The sequence below is a fragment of the Podarcis pityusensis genome (genome assembly GCF_964106645.2).
Source record: "Podarcis pityusensis genome assembly, chromosome: 12".
NCBI classification, from domain to species: domain Eukaryota; kingdom Metazoa; phylum Chordata; class Lepidosauria; order Squamata; family Lacertidae; genus Podarcis; species Podarcis pityusensis.
In genome coordinates, this window is record NC_138037.1 from 37,978,396 (window position 1) to 37,999,281 (window position 20,886).

The 20,886-nt window shown below is 42.9% G+C and overlaps 1 protein-coding gene across 6 annotated transcripts in view; it reads right to left on the bottom strand.

Moving 5' to 3' along the window:
• Window positions 1-20,886, bottom strand: part of CPVL (carboxypeptidase vitellogenic like) — a 65,482-nt gene that overhangs the window by 22,538 nt on the left and 22,058 nt on the right. For all 6 annotated transcript variants that reach the window (XM_080974939.1, XM_080974941.1, XM_080974938.1 and 3 more), the window contains exons 6-11: window positions 19,702-19,781; window positions 17,948-18,014; window positions 14,632-14,754; window positions 14,104-14,235; window positions 11,998-12,096; window positions 9,989-10,162 (exon numbers count right to left, since the gene is read on the bottom strand). In XM_080974939.1, coding sequence (XP_080831065.1) covers window positions 9,989-10,162; window positions 11,998-12,096; window positions 14,104-14,235; window positions 14,632-14,754; window positions 17,948-18,014; window positions 19,702-19,781 — 675 coding nt within the window. The remainder of the gene's footprint in view (window positions 1-9,988; window positions 10,163-11,997; window positions 12,097-14,103; window positions 14,236-14,631; window positions 14,755-17,947; window positions 18,015-19,701; window positions 19,782-20,886) is intronic.

Sequence of the window (20,886 nt, forward strand, 5' to 3'; positions counted from 1 at the left end):
ATTTCTGGAAAGGGAACATATCAGTTAGTCATACATCACTAGTTGATTCAGATTGTATTCATTTACAGTACAGTGGTACCTCGGGTTACATACGCTTCTGGTTACAGATGCTTCAGGTTACAGACTCCGCTAACCCAGAAATAGTACCTCGGGTGAAGAACTTTGCTTCAGGATGAGAACAGAAATCGTGCTCCAGCAGCGCGGCAGCAGCAGGAGGCCCCATTAGCTAAAGTAGTGCTTCAGGTTAAGAACAGTTTCAGGTTAAGAACGCACCTCTGGAACGAATTAAGTACTTAACACGAGGTACCACTGTATAATAATCTGAACATTTTCCCCCTTTGCTGTTTGTAACAAGTAACTAGCCTAAGCAGGTACCAATTATTTTATTCTCTAGTTTTTGAAAAACTGTGTGTTATATTTCAGGATTTGAAATGTAAGCGTGGCATGCAACATCTGCATTCTTGCACAGAGTTATCTAAGGATACAGTTCATCCCTGTCAATCAGCAGAGGAAGGGGAAAGGACTCCCACAGGGCTACAGTAAACTATCAAAAGAAGATCTCTTTAGATTACCCCTGGGATTCTGGAATACAGTCTCATATACCAGATGGAAGAACAGTCTGTTTCCCAGCCAATCCCTTCCTCGCACGCTCTTTTCTTTTGGGACAGCTAAACAATAAGATGGGCTAATTTTTCTTCTAGTAAGTCACTACATGTTGCAGGGAGCACCGTAAAAAAATCAAGAAAAATAAGAGCATAACGGCAGACAGGAGGTACAGAGACATGTTTTACAAATTTGCCATAACTTCTGTGCTAGTAGCAGTGGCCAAGAAACCTGAGGTAATGGCAGTCTTGCAAATGGAATGGCCAAGAGAGATTTATGTAAACCAGGAATGGAGCTTGATGTTTTACTGAACCTCCACCACTGAATGCTTGGGGCTCCATTTTCTTTGTTTATAAGGAGCAGATATGACCTACATTTGAGGCTACTTCAAGGTATTCCATTCCTAACTGCACCATCCCTCCAGTTGCTCATTTAGCTATAGCACAAGTGTGGCTGCATCATACTGGGGCTTTAACCAAGCACTAGTGGTGGAATACCGCTAATACTACCTTCCCTGATTAAGGAAACCTGAACACTGGCTGCCCATTGTGTTAAGCACTGGAGCATAAAAGATCCGGCCACCAGAAATGCAAAAATTGACAGCATTTTAGAAGCCATAAATACAACTGCGTAGTGAAACAAACCAAAACTTATTAAGACAGGTGGACAGGGTTTAGCTAAAATGGCACCATGGGTCAACTGGGAAGGCCCAGAGGTTAAACATCCCCGTATTAAGTAAATCTATATTGTGCAAAGCAGTGACATTATCAAATACACAAAAGCCAGTGAAGCCTATCCTCCTGGTCCTCTACCTGCATGTTGGCAACTCACTGTGACCATGCTACGAGAAGAGAGAATCGGGAGCAACCTGAATATTCACAGTAAACTCATGAAAGGATTACTGGGAAGGAGAGATAGGTTGACAAATCTGTACTTTTCAACTTTTCCAATATCATTAAATTTTCCAAAATAAAAAAGACAATCCTCTTATTCTTGGCTGTGCCTTTTCCCACTGCCAAGGCCCTTCGCGACTATAATTATCAGCCTCTACGTTTTCTCCACCTCCTTTTGCTAAGCATTCTCGACAAAAGCAGAAGGGGGAAAGTAGCATGGCCAATGCAGAGAGTAGCATGTAGCCGATTAAATTCAATTGCTGCCAAAAATAAACACTGCAGATGAAGAAACCTAGACAGAAGAGAAAGGGATTAAGACTTGTGGATTACATGAATGAACAGTTTAAGAAAGAATGTTCTCATGCGGGTGGCTCATGGCTTTGGCTTGCTTGCATGCTTTCTGCGAGGAAGGTGATATAAACTAAATTCCAAAGAAAGGATACAAGGATTTCCCCCATAAAAGCCTCTTTGAAACAGGGAAATTTGGGTCAGCAGCAAACTTCCCCGTTTCAAGCAGTAGATGTGGGCTAATCATGACATGAAACCCTAGTTTTCCCAGAACACTGAAAGGAACTGAAGTGGAAAAGGAACAAAGGGGCAAAACAAAATAAGCAAAAAGTTAGACATAAGGAATAGCATGAATGTGACTGAGGTTGCCAACCTTTCAGGACCAGTGAGCACAATTTGAATTTTGTGGAAATGTTGTGGGCAGCAGTCACAAAATGGCTGCCATGGCAGCATGGCATAACATTTTGGATGCTGTGATCTTGCCAATTTCACACCATGATTGTGTCCCCCCCCCCCAAGTTCTTTTTCAGGCCTGCAATCTTGTGTGGTGCCCCCAAAACACCTTTTAGGGCACCGTGCCGAAAAAGGCACTTTTTCTGGGGGGAATTGTGATGTGAAATTGCTCAAGATTATGGCGTCCAAAATGGTCGCCATTCTCTTGTGAGAAAAAATGGGAAGATAGTGTCCCAGAAGAATGTGTCCTGGATTTTGCCACTGGGGTGTTGGAGGGTATGATGTAGATCACAACAAAACTGTTTAAAAGCTCTGAAACAACACAGAAAACCAAAACACTTTACAAAAAATATAAACATGTCATGAACATTTCAAATACGCACTACTTTACTTGTGGATTTTAAGTCACTCAGGCTACCAGGTAAAGCAAATGTCGAACACTCTGCCTTCAATTTGTTCAAAACAAAATCTTATTAAAACTCTTGTTTTACTTGTGCTAGAATAAGCTAATGAAGTTAACTGTGAGGGTACAAATGGTAAAATTTTAGTGAGGTAGTTAAGGGCTGGCACAGGAAGACTTTAAAATGCAGGAACAAAGATGCAATTAGCTGGGATTTAATGAGCTGTTTAATGATAAGTGACAGTGCCTGCCACAATTTCCAAACTAGATGCAATCTTAAATACTGTAGGACTGAGTTCTAACCTAAGGCAAGTTAACCTTTCCGGTGTTGCCCAACTCCTTTTGGGGCAAGACAGGTCTAAATCAGTAGATATAGCAAAATCTGATACTAACAAAAATATATTCACAGGAACCACAAACATCAAAGGTTTTATTAGAGTTAAAGAATTCTAAGCCAAAGCCTCTTTCCTGGGATAAAATATCTCATCCAATTATTACCAAGCCCCTGTCATGGTATGGAACTTAAGAAAGTCCTGCACAAATCATACCCAATTTTTGCCTTGCAAATGAAATCTTTGCTCATTTAATTCCTGCTGGAAATTTTATATATATATATATATATATATATATATATATATATATAATCTGTCTATTTGCACAATAGATATCTGCTTGCACAATGAGACTTCTGGTTTCTCTTCTTGTAGGCATTAAACGTTTTTCTTAAAATACTTTTCTGTAACCTAGAAAGGCTGGCAGATAACAGTACTGAGCGATAACAACAAATGACCACAGTAATTTCCAAATGAGTGCTTTGAAAAGAAAGAAAGAATTAGAGGAACATTCTCACTGGTTTATCACCAATATGGCTCTTCTTGAAGAAACAGACATATTTTTTCACTGAAGAGCTAAGTGGTCAAATTTGTTTCGAATATAATCCAACAAAGGCCAAGCCCACTCAAGAAGAGGTAGTGTTTGGTATGTTTGATAACACCATGGTTTGATTAAACCAGTGTTTCCCGAACTTGGATCTCCAGCTGTTTTTGGACTACAATTCCCATCATCCCTGACCTACTAACATGGCGGCTAACAGATAGAGGTTGAATGCTGACAAGACAGAAGTACTGTTTTTGGGGGATGGGAGGCAGGCAGGTGTGGAGGATTCCCTGGTCCTGAATGGGGTAACTGTGCCCCTGAAGGACCAGGTGCGCAGCCTGGGAGTCATTTTGGACTCGCAGCTGTCCATGGAGGCACAGGTCTAATCTGTGTCCAGGGCAGCTGTTTACCAGCTCCATCTGGTACGTAGGCTGAGACCCTACCTGCCCGCAGACTGTCTCGCCAGAGTGGTGCATGCTCTGGTTATCTCCCGCTTGGACTACTGCAATGCGCTCTACGTGGGGCTACCTTTGAAGGTGACTCGGAAACTACAACTAATCCAGAATGCGGCAGCTAGACTGGTGACTGGGAGCAGCCGCCGAGACCACATAACACCAGTCTTGAAAGACCTACATTGGCTCCCAGTACGTTTCCGAGCACAATTCAAAGTGTTGGTGCTGACCTTTAAAGCCCTAAACGGCCTTGGTCCAGTATATCTGAAGGAGCGTCTCCACCCCCATCATTCTGCCCGGACGCTGAGGTCCAGCGCCGAGGGCCTTCTGGCGGTTCCCTTATTGAGAGAAGCAAAGCTACAGGGAACCAGGCAGAGGGCCTTCTCGGTAGTGGCGCCCGCCCTGTGGAACGCCCTTCGAGCAGATGTCAAAGCGATAAACAACTACCTGACATTCAGAAGATATCTTAAGGCAGCCCTGTTCAGGGAAGTTTTTAACGTGTGATATTTTAGTGTATTTTTGGTTTCTATGGAAGCCGCCCAGAGTGGCTGGGGAGGCCCAGCCAGATGGGCGGGGTATAAATAATAAATTATTATTATTATTATTATTATTATTTAGGGATGATGGGAGCTGTAGTCCAAAAACAGCTGGAGACCCAAGTTTGAAAAACCATTTGATATTCAGAAGCAAAAGCCCAGCTGATTTGTGATCCCGTATTACGATTTCCTCCCACAAATCTTTTTTAGCACTCTGCATCTGACAAATAGGGGTGCAATTACACAAATCTACTATTAAGGGGGGAAATGGGTGGGAGATGCCCATCGTGTCTGTGCGAGTGTGCGTGAGGGGAAAATGTGTGACAATTAGTGTAGTGTAAAACGTGTTATAGAAATGTAATGTGACTGGTTTTAGAATGGATAAAACAGTTGTCATCACTAGGCTACTGGGCTGCCTCTATTTTATGAAGCAACACCACATTATGTTGAAGAAAAAATGTCACTCTTTCAGTGGAAGTAATAGAAGCCAATCTTTGAAGGCTGAAAAAGGGGATATGTGTGGGATGTTACAGAGGTCTTTCCCTCAGCTCTGTTACAAACAAAGGAGCCAATGTTGTAGATGAGTGTTGAGAAATGGCCAGTTTGCACATGTGCCATGTTTTGTTCATTGCCTGAACCTACTGGTGTAATATTTCCTCACAAGTGACACTGCAACACATCTGATGGGAAAACCTGATAAAATATCTAAGCGTTTCAGTAACAGCTGCATTTTATTAGGGGTTTTTTTTGGTGTGTTTTTTAAACCAAAATTAAAGCGGAAAAAGGCAGCTTGAGACAATCCCACAACTACAAACTGGGAGGGAATGGAGCCAAAGCTCAGAAACATAAACAAGCACATAAATAGCTGAGTTAAGAAATATATCCAGGTTCCTAAGCAATGGGAAAGTTTTCAAAAGGAGCCTTCCACCCTTTGAAGCCCGGATAATGTATCTACGGTGAATAACAGGAAGGTATCAATCAAGGAACAGAAGAAAATTCTGGCATTTCGTAGAAAGTTTGAGGGATCTCTGGAGAAGAGCAGACAAACGGGGAATAAATATCCTTCCCACTTTTCTGCTTCTCACTATGTTTTCAAAATGTTTATATCCTGGCTTTCCACTAAAAAGTACATATTACAGCTAACAGAGTCAATTCCACACAATATAAATATTTAGAATCACATGTAAAAAAAAACACAACACACAACCCAGTAAAATATCATTTGCTTTGTAAGAGAAAAGAGGAATGGTGCCATATAGACTTTTGATCTTCTCCAAAGAAGTCTTGGCATCATTGGTGGTGAGGAGGCACCTGAAGCACAGCCTCTACTGCTATCTCAACAAATAACACTTAAATGCTCCCTCAGGTATAGTGATCCAAGACATTTAGGATGCCAAAGATCAATGCAAGTACTTTGAATTGTGTCTGGAAGCCAACTAGGAGCCACTGAAGTTCTCTAAGCTAAGTGCGATCAGTATTTGCTTTCTTGGTGCAGCATCTCCTCATTAACAAGTTGATGTCCTTTCTGAAATTTTCCAAAGGACAATCCCACATACAGCATATTGCCAATAGTCTAGTCCAAAACAAGGCTGATAATGGAAAGGTCTTACTTTCCCAAGGAAAGCTGTAACTGTCCAATTCCTTGTCAAGGATGCCAGCAGTATCCCCTTGCCAATAACCTGATTCATAGGAGGAAGTGCAACCTCACCAATGTTGCAATTTATGAGGTAAAGTCAAATTGATTATGTTCAAATGAGTTTCCTTCCTATTAATTATGACAAATTCCTCTTTCTAGTTTTAGAAAGACCCTTCAGGAGTCCTAGTAAATGTTTAAATACCCTTGCAGAAAAGATGGCCAACTGAATCATAACTTGTAATAAAGCTTCCAAAACCTAAAGATTTTGTTTTTATTTATTTAAATACCTTAAATAGAATAAAGTGAGTCAGCCCATTGGGTCCAGTACTGCCTACGCTAGTGTTTTTCAACCTTTGATCCCTAGTTGGGGTTGAACTACAATTCCCATAATCCCATAAACCAATTTAGCCACTGCTCAGGGATGATGGCAGCTGCAGCCCAACAACGCCAGGACTACAAGGCTGAAGAGCACTTGTCTACATTGACTGGCACCAGCTCTCCGTAGTTTCCAGCAGGTTTTTTCCAGCCCTATCCAAAAACGCCAAGGATTGAAACTGGGACCATTGGCAACCAAGCATCTTCTCTACTGCTGAGAAATACCAAATTCTGCCAAATACGAAAAGGACTGCACAAGACTAATCGCCACACAACATACAACCAAGGACAGTGGTGCCAGATTTCTAATAGGCCATGCCATTAACACAGTGTTTTCCATTTTCTATTATTTGCCACAATTCCTTATTAAATTGCTAAAGGAAGAAAGAGGGGTTGGTGGAACCATAGCAAACAGTTTAACCTAGACACGGGATGTGTAATGGGAGTGTCAAAAACAGCAGAAATTCTGAAGCACTCCTGACAGCATTTCTAAGCACCAAGCATGCTGCTCTTAATCTATAAGTGACTGCGCTCTTTCGAAAGGTCAGTAGGCTGAAGCATCTATCATGGCAGCTACCACACGCCATGCCGCATCCTTCACAAATCCTGTACCATGAATTATGAGTAGTATTATTCCCCATCTGGCTTTGGTTGAGCGAGAAGACAAAGAAGTTTCTTTTGTTTCTTTTTACGTATCCTAAAAGGAACACATGCTTCAATCCAACAAAAAGTATAATGGGCATATTGACCACTTCCCAGAAAACGCCATGCACTTCCTCGTACCAAACTTACTTTGGTTTGAAATTATTAATTTCTGACTTGGAGGGCTTCCAAGGGCACATCCATAGGGTGGTATAGAAATACGGTATAAGGTGGTATAGAAATAACAACAACAATCCTTTGCCTTAGGAAAAAGTCTGGATTTGCCTAAACAGCCAAACCTCCAATGCATAGAAAAGCAAAGTGCTTCCTCACCCTCCCAATATAGTTCAGACCAAAAGAGGGTTAGATAGCTCAGTCTTGCAGAGACGTTCTGGCTACTGCAAAAACTGCCCCAAGCCACGTCACATGTGAACATTAAGCTTGACATGCAAGTAAGTTATCATTCCAAACCATTGCAATATTCTTGAGGTAGAAATGAGTGGCTCCGTATGCCCCCCCCCATGTGATATACAATGCAAACTAGCCAATACATTACATGTGAACTCCAAAGATCACAAGATGTGAGTAACTTTCAGACTGGCCACAGCAAATGGGATGTGCATACCTCTCTTTTGTGCTACAACTACTGTCCTGTTGTTGTTGTTGTTGTCGTCACATGCCTTTCATCAGCAGGTCCCAGGGCACGTGACAACAATTTAAAATTCAGCATTAGAAACAGAACAAATTACAGTCATAGACCAATACTGGTTTTGTCTTACAGCATCTAACTAAATATATATATATGTAAAGCTGCTGCAGTAGGTACGTTCTTCAATATTTTCTAAGCTTACGTGTACGCTAGAAATTTAAACCAGTTTTATGCCTGCGTAACTGTTGTGGGCCCATCTAACGGAATGCTAAAAATTAAAAGTTACACGAGGGGCTAAAGATTCCCAACAAACAAGTCTTAGTATCCCACAAAGCTACACATTCCAAGGATTCTCTGGAAGAAAGCCATGACTGTTAACCACAGCCTTCAATCAGTTTAAGTTGTTTAAGATTAATTTCAGTGGCATGAGGAATTAAATTTTAAAAAGTCAATAAAGTTACTCATTTCATCATTTAGGACATTTCTGTGTAGTCTTTTAAACACCACAAGTGGCTTACCAAACTAGATCAGGAAGTAAGAAGCAAGTAATCTGCTCCCTTATCTACTCTCATTACTAGATAGCTCTAGTTGACCGCCTGGGGCAGCACTTAGAAAAGCAAAAAATGCCAAGCCTCTATTGTTTTACAACAGCAACAGACTTGCCTATGGGAACTCCTGAAACACCACTGACTTCCCATAGGCTATCAGGCCAGGTTCAGGGTTTTGAGCAACTTGGGCCCAGTATACTTTATGGCAGGGGTCAGAAAACTTTTTCAGCAGGGGGCCAGTCCACTGTCCCTAAGACCTTGTTGGGGGCCGGACTATATGGGGGTGGGGGTGGAATGAACGAATTCCTATGCCTCACAAATAACTCAGAGATGCATTTTAAATAAAAGCACACATTCTACTCATGTAAAAACATGCTGATTCCCGGACCATCCACGGGCCAGATTTAGAAGGCAATTGGGCCGCATCCAGCCCCGTGCCTTACGGTCTACCTGAGCCATTATATCTCAGATCAATCATAGAGATTATCTGGAAGAGTGCTGTTAGCTGTCACCCATGTTACAGGGGCGTAACTGGCCTCAGCTAGAAAGTCAGACATTTAGCGTCACCAGTCCTCTGCTACAGAACATTCTCACTGCAGAGATTTGGCAGACAGCCTTGCTGTTGTCTCTCTTGAGGATCTTTTTATGCCAACAGGCCTATACATCTGTTTCTGCCTGTTTTTGATTAGCCAGGCACATCAAAGATTAAAAGCATTGCTTTTAATGGCATTTTGTATTTCGTTGTAGTACGTAATCCTGCTATTTTATGAAGCCATACCTTGGATCCTGAACGCCTTGGTACTCAGATGTTTTGCCTCCCGAATGCCAGAAACCCGGAAATGAGTGTTCTGGTTTGTGAACTATTTTTGGAAGCCGAACGTCCGACGGGGCTTCCGATTGGTTTCAGGAGCTTCCTGCAGCCAATCAGAAGCCGTGCTTTGGTTTCTGAACATTTTGGAAGTCGAACGGACTTCTGGAACGGATTCCGTTTGACTTCCAAGGTACGACTGTACAGAAATACTTTTATAAATATATATAAAATAATAACACATATAATACAATTGATCTGCTGGCTAACGCTGAACAGGTGCTGTGGAAGAGCAAAACATTCAAGCACAAATACAGTTGCTAAGATGCAGTGTTGTCCTGTAGATGAGGACTTCAACCACCGGTGCAGAAGTATTTCACCAGCTTCGAAAGTTAGCTCTCTTGAAATGCTATGTGTTTTATATGGGGGAAAGTCCCTGCAACATATACGCATGAGAACTGAGGTGCTACAGTCTCCAACGGAGGACTTCATCACCTCTACTAACCAAGTCTGACCCCCCCCCCCCCAAAAAAAAAGAATGCAGAGAAAAACAGACACTTTACATGCTACAACACAAAGCTATCCTCTCCAATGTTGGGTAAAGGTTTGAAATGCAAAGTTAATCAGCTAATCTCTCTGAAGTCACACATCGCTGCAACACTGATTATCACTGAATTGCTAAAACTATTCTGGTTCTGTTTTAGGGATGGCTGATTAGAAGTTGGGAGTAGGTGTTAAATATTCGGAGGTTAAATATTTGGAAAATAATAAATTAAGGCAGTTCTGCAGGTTCTTAAATTTAAGAGGCTGGGCTTGGCAGCCTACTTACCCTGTAGTTATCCATTAGAACAGCCAGCCATGGTTTTATTGTCTGCATCACATCTTCAAGCAAATGTTTCTCAACCATGGAGCCATTATGAAATGTCAGGTTGCCAACGTGGATAGACTTCCTTATTTCTGGCAATGTTAACAGCTGTCCAAAGTACTCCTGATCCGCAGGTTCCTATTAAACAAAAGATGAAAAAGATAAAAATGGCTGCAAAAAATCAACACAATAAAATTACCGTATTTTTCGCCCTATAGGACGCACTTTTTCCCCTCCAAAAATGAAGGGGAAATGTGTGTGCGTCCTATGGGGCGAATGCAGGCTTTCGCTGAAGCCTGGAGAACGAGAGGGGTCGGTGCGCACCGACCCCTCTCGCTCTCCAGGCTTCGTGCACCTCTCCGCAAGCTGGGCTCCCGCTGCTTGCGGAGAGTTGCCTGCATGCTGAAGCCTGCACGTGCTGAGCTCAGCGCGTCCAGGCGTCGCGCACCTCTCCACAAGGAGTGGGAGCCCGGCGCTGGGCTCCCGCTGCTTGCGGAGAGTTGCCTGCATGCTGAAGCCTGGGTGCGCTGAGCTCAGCGCGTCCAGGCTACGCGCAGCTCTCAGCAAGCAGCGGGAGCCGGCGCTGGGTTCCCACGACCTGCAGAGAGCTGCCTGTTCCGGGGGCTGGGGTCGGGGGAAGCTCGGGCTTCCCCCGCCCAAGGCCCGCGCCTGGGGGGGAAAATAATTTTCCCCCTTTATTTCCCCCCCAAAAAAACTAGGTGTGCCTTATGGGACGGTGCGTCCTAGAGGGTGAAAAATACGGTATATTCCCTAGTTATCCTACCTAGCACTGAAGCATGCAAAACATTGCATAAGTGAGGATTGTGTTAAACATGAAACTGCAGGGGTCAGTTAAGTCTGAAATTATGAAGCAATTTAAAGTGTTCAAGTCTATTAGTTTCATAAGGGGAAAATCCCAGCAGGTCATGAAAACTGGTGGCATTTGGTAATTGATCAGACGAGAGAGGGGGAGAAAAGGTTTGCTGTTGGTGAAAATGTACAGCCACATTAATTTGTCACTGTGCCAGACTGAGTTTACTTGCATTAAACAATGTCCCATGCAGGCAACACAATATCAAGTTTTAACTTAGGGAAACTGTTTCATCTTGCACTATTTCCCATAAGAACTTAGGGGGGAGAAACTTGCAGAGAAAAGGTCAAACTAGTCTTAACTTCCAAGAGTGCTTAGCTGGATGCTTCTAGAAAGTTTACAGGCAGGGCATAAAGGCAACAGCACTCTCTCAGCACCTCTAAATACTGAAATTCCATTTAGCCACCAGGCCACTAGCCATCGATAGACCTAATCTTCATGGGGTGGTAGGGGGAAACCCTTCCTTTTTCTCTCCAGCTGTTGGGTTTTTCGCAAGTGGAGAGACAGGCACATCTGCAGTATTTGCACAATGCTAAAGACCTCCTCATGTTACCTTCACACTAAGTGTAAAACATCCCACTCATCTCTTGACCTTAAGCATGTGCTGAGATTTAAGCACCAACAGGGGGGGAAGGGAGGGATCATTTCCCCAAGCTCCAGTACTGTTACCACCCATTTCCAATCGCTCTTGATAGAGCAGTAAAGGGACCCCTGACCATTAGGTCCAGTCGTGGCCGACTCTGTGGTTGCGGCGCTCATCTTGCTTTATTGGCCGAGGGAGCCGGCATACAGCTTCCGGTTCATGTGGCCAGCATGACTAAGCCGCTTCTGGCGAACCAGAGCAGCACACGGAAATGCCATTTACCTTCCCGCTGGAGCGGTACCTATTTATCTACTTGCACTTTGACGTGCTTTCGAACTGCTAGGTTGGGAGCTCACCCCGTCATGAGGATTCAAACTGCCGACCTTCTGATCGGCAAGTCCTAGGCTCTGTGGTTTAACCCACAGCGCCACCCGCGTCCCTCTGATAGAGCAGTAGCCCAAGTTAATTCCATAGCTTTAAAAGCACATTACCAGAATGCCTAGTCTAAGGGTGGCTTACCTGGCACTTCATGAAGTTGAAGTAGTTGCTACACCCTGTGGCGTTCTGAAAGAAGGAAGCAGTTCCAATTTCATCGCCATTCAACAGAACATCAAACACCTGGAGGAAGAGAGCCATGGAAAGAAAAACAGTTCAAAATATGGTTTCTGATGGGTTAAAAATTCTAAGGAACCGCAATGCTCGGCATAATTCAGTTGGCCACAAGTAGCAAGGAGATGCTTTGTGGAGTGTACCTGAGCAATGAAATATTAAGGCCATATAACACTGGTCCTAAAGGATCTACACTGGCTCCCAGTACATTTCTGAGCACAATTCAGAGTGTTGGTGTTGATCTTCAAAGCCCTGAATCACCATGCATACCTGAAGGAGCATCCCCATTCTCACTGTCCTGCCTGGACACTGAGATCCAGCTCCAAGGGCTTTCTGGTGGTTCCCTTAGTGCAAAACGTGAAGCTACAGGGAACCAGACAGAGGGCTTTCTCAGTAGTGACATCCAGGGCCGTCTTTAGGGGAGGGAGAAATCGCTCACCTGTAACAACTGCCGCTGCTCCACTCCCTCCCAGGCTACACTGCTGAGGGACTAAGGTGCTGTCGCGGGATGAGACGGACCTGGGCAGTGCTACGCAGGGCACGGGAGAAGCACAGCAAGGAAAGGAAACGGACAGGATGCAGAAAGGAAAAGCTCCGCCAGCAGTGCTGGGCGGAGGCAGAGGAGCCACCATGCAGCACCCACAACGCTGGGTCCTCCACGCCCTCCCCTGGGCTTGCACGCTTTTCCTGCACCCATCCATGGTGAACAGATCTCCCCTCTAAAAGTTCCTGTGGATGGGGATGTCCAACTACAACCTCCAGGGCCGTCTTTGGCATTTGGCGCCCCGCACCCCTTGCACCCCCGGGTAAAGGCGGCGCTGGTGACACCTGCCCTGTGGAACGCCTCCCCATCAGATGTCAAACAGAGCAACAACTATTTGACTTTTAGAAGACATCTGAAGGCTTTCAGGGAAGCTTTCAATGGCTGGATGTTTTATTGCATTTAAAATATCTTGTTGAGAGCCACCCAGAGTGGCTGGGGCAACCCAGTCAGATGGGTGGCATGTAAATAATAAAATTATTATTACTATTATTATGAAGGATTTTTCTTCTGTTCTTGGGGCCAACTGATTACCATATTCAAACTTTGGAAGGCACAGTTTCTTGACCCACTTCAACTTCCCCGATCCCACTGCCAGCCCCCATGAAGATCTAATCTAGAATGCTGCTCCAATCTGCTATTTGCCTGTGTTGTGCACACGATATTCACTGCTCTATCATAGCTAAGAGTTTAGAGGTTTCCTTATAATCAAGCAGTGTGTGTGTGTGTGAATAAAATAAATAAATGAAACAAGCTAATGTGTAGCATGGATATAAACTGGAATGCTGAGAATATAAGTCAGCATGGTGGATCTTCCCAAGGGGAGGAAATACAAGCCACACAGTTATATGCATTTTAAAGGTTATTTCTCAATTTAGACAAATTATTCTGTAAAATGCACTGTATTGCAGTAAGTAACTCGTTAGCGGCTTACTGCTGCACACATTCGAAGGCTGCTTCGTGACATCACTGCGCGGGAAACACAAAACGCCGCAAATTCAGAGGAAAACGCCAGCCCACAGTGTGTGCTGCTGTTTTCGCCTTCCACTCTTTCGGTGGGGGTTAAAAATTGGAGCCATTATTCATGGATATAGAAAGGTTTCAGGCGTGTGTTCAAGCATATGCAACGAGTTCCACGACTGCATCTTTCCTGATTTCCTGGGGATAAGCTAAACCTTTAGGGCATACAAGCACAGACTTAGAAAAACTAAAGCAATTCATGAAAGAGATGCCTATGTAAACATATGCCACAGCACTCAATTCTGAAAAGAGGCCAAGGTAAATTTTGTAGAAACATTGGACGGTGATTTTTCTCTCCATTAGTTCTCCCTCTCTTTGCCCTTCTGCTGCAATATAAATGGACACCTTTTTCCAGAGCGGAGCTTGTGACCTCCATTCTGCTTCCTTCTGACCCCCTTACTCTCTTCAGATGGTTTTAATTGCTGGAGGCCAGCATGTGGGCCTCTAATACGTACTTCAAAGGCTTCTCTCCATTTCTTCTGCTGGATGTAGATTACTGCCAGATCAGTCTGCTGCCGGAAAAACGCCTTCTGCTTCTCATCCAACAAGCCAATTTGATATAACAATTCTGCATAGCCACCAAACATCTGCAAAGGGAATCAAGAAACTCAGCGATATTAGTCTATATTATTCTAATCTTCTAGAATGCCCATTTTTTTTAAAAAAGGCAGTGCATTAGCAGAGATTTATCTATTTTTTAAAGCATGCTTCCAAATTTTAAATAGTTTGCCAAAGCTGCAATAAAACTTTGGTGGCATTTATAAGCAGTCTAGTTCCCTGCAGGATCGCAGCTAATTTGCTCTTGAGAAACATGTGGTAAACTAATTAAAGTTTTACTGAAATTAGAAAGTTACATGGAACAATACTCTTTTTTCCCTTTCTTCCATTATCCTTTCCCCGCAATTTGAGAATCACAATCCACTTCTGATTTTGTAAAAAATAATAATAATAAATTAATTAAACACAATACGGAGAAACCTTACCAATTCAGGGTCACAGAGACCATCTCCAATGGCAGCACCCTTAAAGTTGATCTTTATCTTTGCCGTAGGATTACGGGTGTGGATATAATAGCCGATGGCAGGCACATACTTCCCTGCATAGGACTAGTGATATTGAAGAATACAGTCAAACAAAAAGGTAGTGTGAATAGCTTTCAAGCATTTTAAAAAATTCTGTTTATTGATATAAACACATAGAAAATACATCGAAAGTGATAGGTGTAGTCAATACAAATTGCACGCAGAAATAGAAAAAATAAAATGAAAATACAATGGGGAAGAAAACCTGAAAGCTGAGAATACAATAATGCATTCAACTATCATATATTTTAAAAAGGGTGTGTGTATGTGAGTCAATTCAGTTCTCCATAAAGCGTCTCCACACCTTCATCTCGGGTTTAGTGGGCTGTTCAACTGAGTTTACGTTAGGATAAGATCTTATACCATGTGAAATAAAAAGATCTATTTTTAATGGACTGTTAAGGACTCTCCATACATGTGTCGGATGTTCTGACAGTGCAATGTCCCATACTTTTGATAGCCACTCCTCTCGGGAAGGAGATGATTTGGACTTCCAATGGGAGGCCACTAACAATCTGGCCGCAGCAAAAAAGCATAAACACAAGAGGTTTGTGCATGTAGGCGACTTGATATTGTGCTCCAAAGATAAATGCTTTTATGCAGTATCACTGCATCTAAAATATTTGATTTCCACCTGCCAGTTTTCATTATTAAGGCTGTAAGTAATCAACAGAATTTGTGCTCTTAAGCTCATAGAAGGAGCTCATAGAGGACGGGGCATTTATTCTGATTCATCTTCTCCCCTGCCAACCCCCTTCTACATGTTATGGAGGATTTCCCGAGTTGATTTTTGGGTTCTGGATGGTGCAAAAGAGACAGCAAATGGGCAAAATTTACCTCCCCTCTCCTTTTAGCAAAGGATCAAAAGACTTTCTGTGTGTACCAACTAGATTCCTGCCTAAATGATTTTTTTAAAAAAATCCTTCAACCTTTTAACTGAGTACACTAATTAAATTTGTAATCAAAGTCTTTTATTTCCTAGTACAGTCGTACCTTGGTTTTCGAACAGCTTATTTCTCAAATGTTTTGGCTCCCAAATGCCGCAAACCCGGAAGTGACTGTTCCGGTTTGCGAACTATTTTTGGAAGCCAAACGTCCGATGGGGCTTCTGTGGCTTCCGATTGGCTGTAGGAGCTTCCTGCAGCCAATCAGAAGCCGGGCTTTGGTTTCTGAATGTTTTGGAAATCAAACGGATGTACAGTGGTACCTCGGGTTAAGTACTTAATTCATTCCGGAGGTCCGCTCTTAACCTGAAACTGTTCTTAACCTGAAGCACCACTTTAGCTAATGTGGCCTCCTGCTGCCGCCGCACCACCAGAGCACAATTTCTGTTCTCATCCTGAAGCAAAGTTCTTAACCCGAGGTACTATTTCTGGGTTAGCGGAGTCTATAACCTGAAGCGTATGTAACCTGAAGCGTATGAAACCTGAGATACTACTGTACATGTATCCAACTGGCTCAATAATGCTTGCAAAGCTGGAATAACCCATGAACTTACAAAACCAATGAATCAATGAGTTGCAATATTGTGCTGGCCAATCCTAAATACGAATGTGCCATTAGGCTGGATAGAGCACTCTTCCAGGCTGTCTATGAAGCCTGCTTTCCTGGGTCACCTCTGAACCATGACTTTCAATCATACTTGAACATGCGGCTAGTGCTTGGAATGGAAAGATTTAGCAGGTAACCAGAAGTTATTACAAGCCATCTGAAGAGTAATCGAGGAAGGTGTTGGGAGAGAGGCGCAGCCAAAGTTCTTGATCAATGAGGGGAGAGGGATAAGAACAGAAACCTTCAGCCAACTCAGCGAAAATGAAGACATGGGGAACAAGGGGCAACAGATGGGGAAGGGCTTAATCCATGGATCTATTAGCGCTTCTGCATATTGGTAACCCAGTCCAAACTGCAGATATCAGGTGCACTGCAGAAGATATGGTAAGATATAACTTAATGCAAGATAAGCATATACAAAGGAGCATATACTAATACTCTCAGCCTCTTTAGGCATTCAGGCCTTTTGTCTCAATTTCTGCCAATGAAGAGCTGACCTTTTACCCTTCACGAGGCTGCGCGGCAACTGTTTGTTTCAAGCCTCTTCCATCTTTCCTTTCTTAGGAGGCTTTTTATGATGTGAAACCAAGAAGGTGATCCCTAGTCTCCACAGGCAAAAGGCACAATGAAATCCGACTCTCTTTTCTCCCACCCCACACTGCAGATTTCTTTCCTAGACAAGTATCTCTGTTAGCAAAAAATTAAAGAAGCTTTCTTTGCCAGAAAAATCAAGATGGGATCTACATCTTCAGAGACAAAGGAGACTTGTAGAACAAAGCTGTAATGAAAGCAGTATCTCTTGACTAGAATGTCACACGTTTTAGCAGTTAGTATCAAAGAAAGAGTGGCTCTGCTTAAGTTGTTAGAGGCAGTGAGCAACAGATAGCTTTTACAGTGGTGCCCCGCAAGACGAATGCCTCGCAAGACGAAAAACTCGCTAGACGAAAGGGTTTAGCGATTTTTGAGTCGTTCCGCAAGACGAATTTCCCTATGGGCTTGCTTCGCAAGACAAAACGTCTTGCGAGTTCTTGCGAGTTTGTTTCCTTTTTCTTAAAGCCGCTAAGCCGTTAATAGCCGCTAAGCCGCTAATAGCCGTGCTTCGCAAGACGAAAAAACCGCAAGACGAAGAGACTCGCGGAACGGATTAATTTCGTCTTGCGAGGCACCACTGCAGTTGCAATACCAAAGAGGTTCCCTTCTCTCTCTTGGGGGGAGGATAGGTTTTGAAATCAATTTCAGGAGCAAAGCAAGGATCAATGGGGAAAGCTCCTCTAGAAATACCTAAGCTCTTAATTTTTAAAAGAAACACTGCCAGACTAAATGCTGAGGCCAAAATTATCTACCAGAAAATGTACTTTTGGGCTGGGAAAGGGAATCGCTAGGTAACAACACATTTTTTAATCTGGAAGGGACTGTTCTGGTCCTTTCTGCTCCCCCTGCTGGCTGTTTTATAGATATTATTTTTCATTATTTTACTAATTATAAAACATACTGTTGTTCAAAGTATGTTGATAGATGTGCCTGTAACTAGGAAATGTAATTTAAAATTAAATCCAACTGGGCAGGGGGGGGGGGACAGGTCCACAAAAAGTTCCTTAATTTCTCTTCGACGATCTTCATGTTCACAAGTTACACAGTTCAAGAATTAAAAGTTATCTGAACTTACTTCTCCTGTTGCGTAGAAGTCATTTTTCTGATAATCAGGAAAGAGCTGGAAAAACTGGATGAGGGCACTGAAATAACAGACGAAGTACAGGTAAAAATACCAGCACTAAGAAAGGTTGTAGTCAAATGTCATAGTAGTGATGAAAATGAAAAATTGCTAACTTATTCGGCAGCTGCACCTCAACAGAAGCAGGGTGACATTCGCTCGTGAAAATATGGTCGCAGGCAAGTGTGACATTATCCTTCAGCCACAAAATACATTTTGTCTCAAAAATTGAACTACAGAGAAGTGTCACAGCATTAATCTCATCCCAACATACACAATCTATTTCACAGTACAGTGGTACCTCAGGTTACATACGCTTCAGGTTACAGACTCCGCTAACCCAGAAATAGTGCTTTAGGTTAAGAACTTTGCTTCAGGATGAGAACAGAAATTGGGCCGCGGCAGCAGCGGGAGGCCCCATTAGCTAAAGTGGTGCTTCAGGTTAAGAACAGTTTCAGGTTAAGTACGGACCTCCGGAACGAATTAAGTACTTAACCCGAGGTACCACTGTAATATTAATTAACAAATACGCAGAAGTCTCAGCACACTTTTTAAAATGCTCCTTGCAGATACAGTGCTTAAACAGAGACATTTTCTGCTGCAATATGTACAAGTTCTTGGGGAGGAGACAAGCAGGAAGACACGCGACATCATTTCTGCTTGGGCCATGAAACTCCAATTTTCCACCTTGAAGGAAGACAAAGTCTGCATTTCTGCTGTCTCTGTCACCAAGCATCATTCTTATTCAGAGTGAACTCACCTTTCCCACACAACCATCTAGACTGTAAGGAGAGGAGAGGGATGAATTAAAAAAAACCGGGGAATCTATAAAGAGGCAGATGAAATCAGACAGATGTATTGACTGATGTCTCTCAAGAATGAGGGAAAACTGCACGTATATTACTTAACAAAACCACTGTCTGGAAAGGGATGTTTAAAAGCTCTCTACTGTGCTATTCTATGCATCTGAAAACATGCACACACCATTCTGTTAAGTCCGGATGCCAAGGGCAATATCCAACTAAATCATGGGTAGGCAAACTAAGGCCCGGGGGCCAGATCTGGCCCAATCATCATCTAAATCCGGCCCACAGTCAGTCTGGGAATCAACATGTTTTTACATGAGTAGAATGTGTCCTTTTATTTAAATTGCATCTCTGGGTTATTTGTGGGGCCTGCCTGGTGTTTTTACATGAGTAGAATGTGTGCTTTTATTTAAAATGCATCTCTGGGTTATTTGTGGGGCATAGGAATTTGTTCATTCCCCCCCCCAAAAAAAAATATAGTCCGGCCCCCCACAAGGTCTGAGGGACAGTGGACCAGCCCTCTGCTGAAAAAGTTTGCTGACCCCTGAACTAAACCATACTCAGAGAAGACCCACTGAAATCAATGGACTGATGTTACGGTAATTAAATCCATCAATTTCCAAGGCCTACTCTGAGTATGAGTAACATTGGATCAGCCCCATGTTGGGCAAAAGATTCCTGGACTTGATGATTCATGTGATCCCTTCCAACTCTACAATTCTACGAGTCTAGGATCTCACCCAATGCTTACATAATCATTTCCTTAAAATGAGAAGGGGATAAAGAACATTTTACTATATAAATATTTCGAAAGTTCTCCAGAAGGTGTCAGCAAGCGTTGACTTTTCTGGTGCATTTCAAAAGCTTAGCAGAAGAAAATGCAACTTGTATCGGCTGATTTACCTATACAAATCTCTTCCTACATCATCTTCATTCACTGCATAACCTGCGTCATCATCTGTGAAACTGAAGCCAGTTCCAACCTGAGAGCAAAAGAGAATATAAAATATATGTGGAACAATTATCTTCCAGTTTTTCGCTGCTGTTTTTGACATCAAGCAAAATGATATTCTGTTAGGTATATGGTTTCTCCTACAGTTGCAAATGGAGTTTAAAAACCTGTTTTTGCAATTAGTCCATTAGAAGATCTGGATTCCTCCAGACATGCAGCTTGTGAACCTTCCTTTAATCAGACTCATTTTCGTTATTCTAGCATAGTTAGGATTATTCTAGCACAGTGTTCAAGATGTGAGAAAATTCAGCGACATGCCACATTTCAAATCAAGGCACACAGAAATAGTTCAAAAATTTTCCTGTCAATAAAGGAAGGGGGACATATATTTCAACCTTTGTTTAAAATAAGCTTTCTGGTGACTGTTAGGAATTTATCTACCAAGTTCTCAGGCAACCTTCAATTGTAAGTAAATATATTCCAGCGTCACCACAAAGAGGCGAAGAGAGAATTCAGAGTGCTGCTGCTGAATTAAAACCACACACAGGATCACACACACACAAAAATGGAAGGGTGGAATTATACATCCCAATCAGCAGTGTTTTCCACTCAGACCTTCACTCCTATAACTTTCCCCCTTAACTGAGAGGGATTTTGAACAGGGAAACTGTCAGTGCGGGAAAGGGTTAGCCAGTCTCGTCCCTTCAGTCTGCCCAAATTCATCTTCAGCTTGATTAAAACCTAAAGAGCCAGAGGAAGTATATTGTGGGTCATGACTAGTTTGGACCTGAGCCCACCACATAGTTAGTAGAGAGCCAGCACAGACCTAGTTCCAGATCTGAAGGGACCCCTCCTTCACTGGTAGAACCCCACATTGTGGGGCACTGGAAATAATAATAAAAATATCTGCCGAGAGGCAGCCCCAGGCACCTATCATGGTGGGTCCATAGGGTCCGCATCAGTCGTTAGCCCTGGCAGCTGCCCAAAGATTTTGTCTAGCCATGTTTCCCCTACACGAGATCCTTCTTAAATGCCATACCACGTTGAGGAAAAAAGGGCTGTTGACAAAGTGACTATCCTTACATGTAACAGATAAAATTACAACGTTTTAAGATGCAAGAACATAAGGGTTAAGG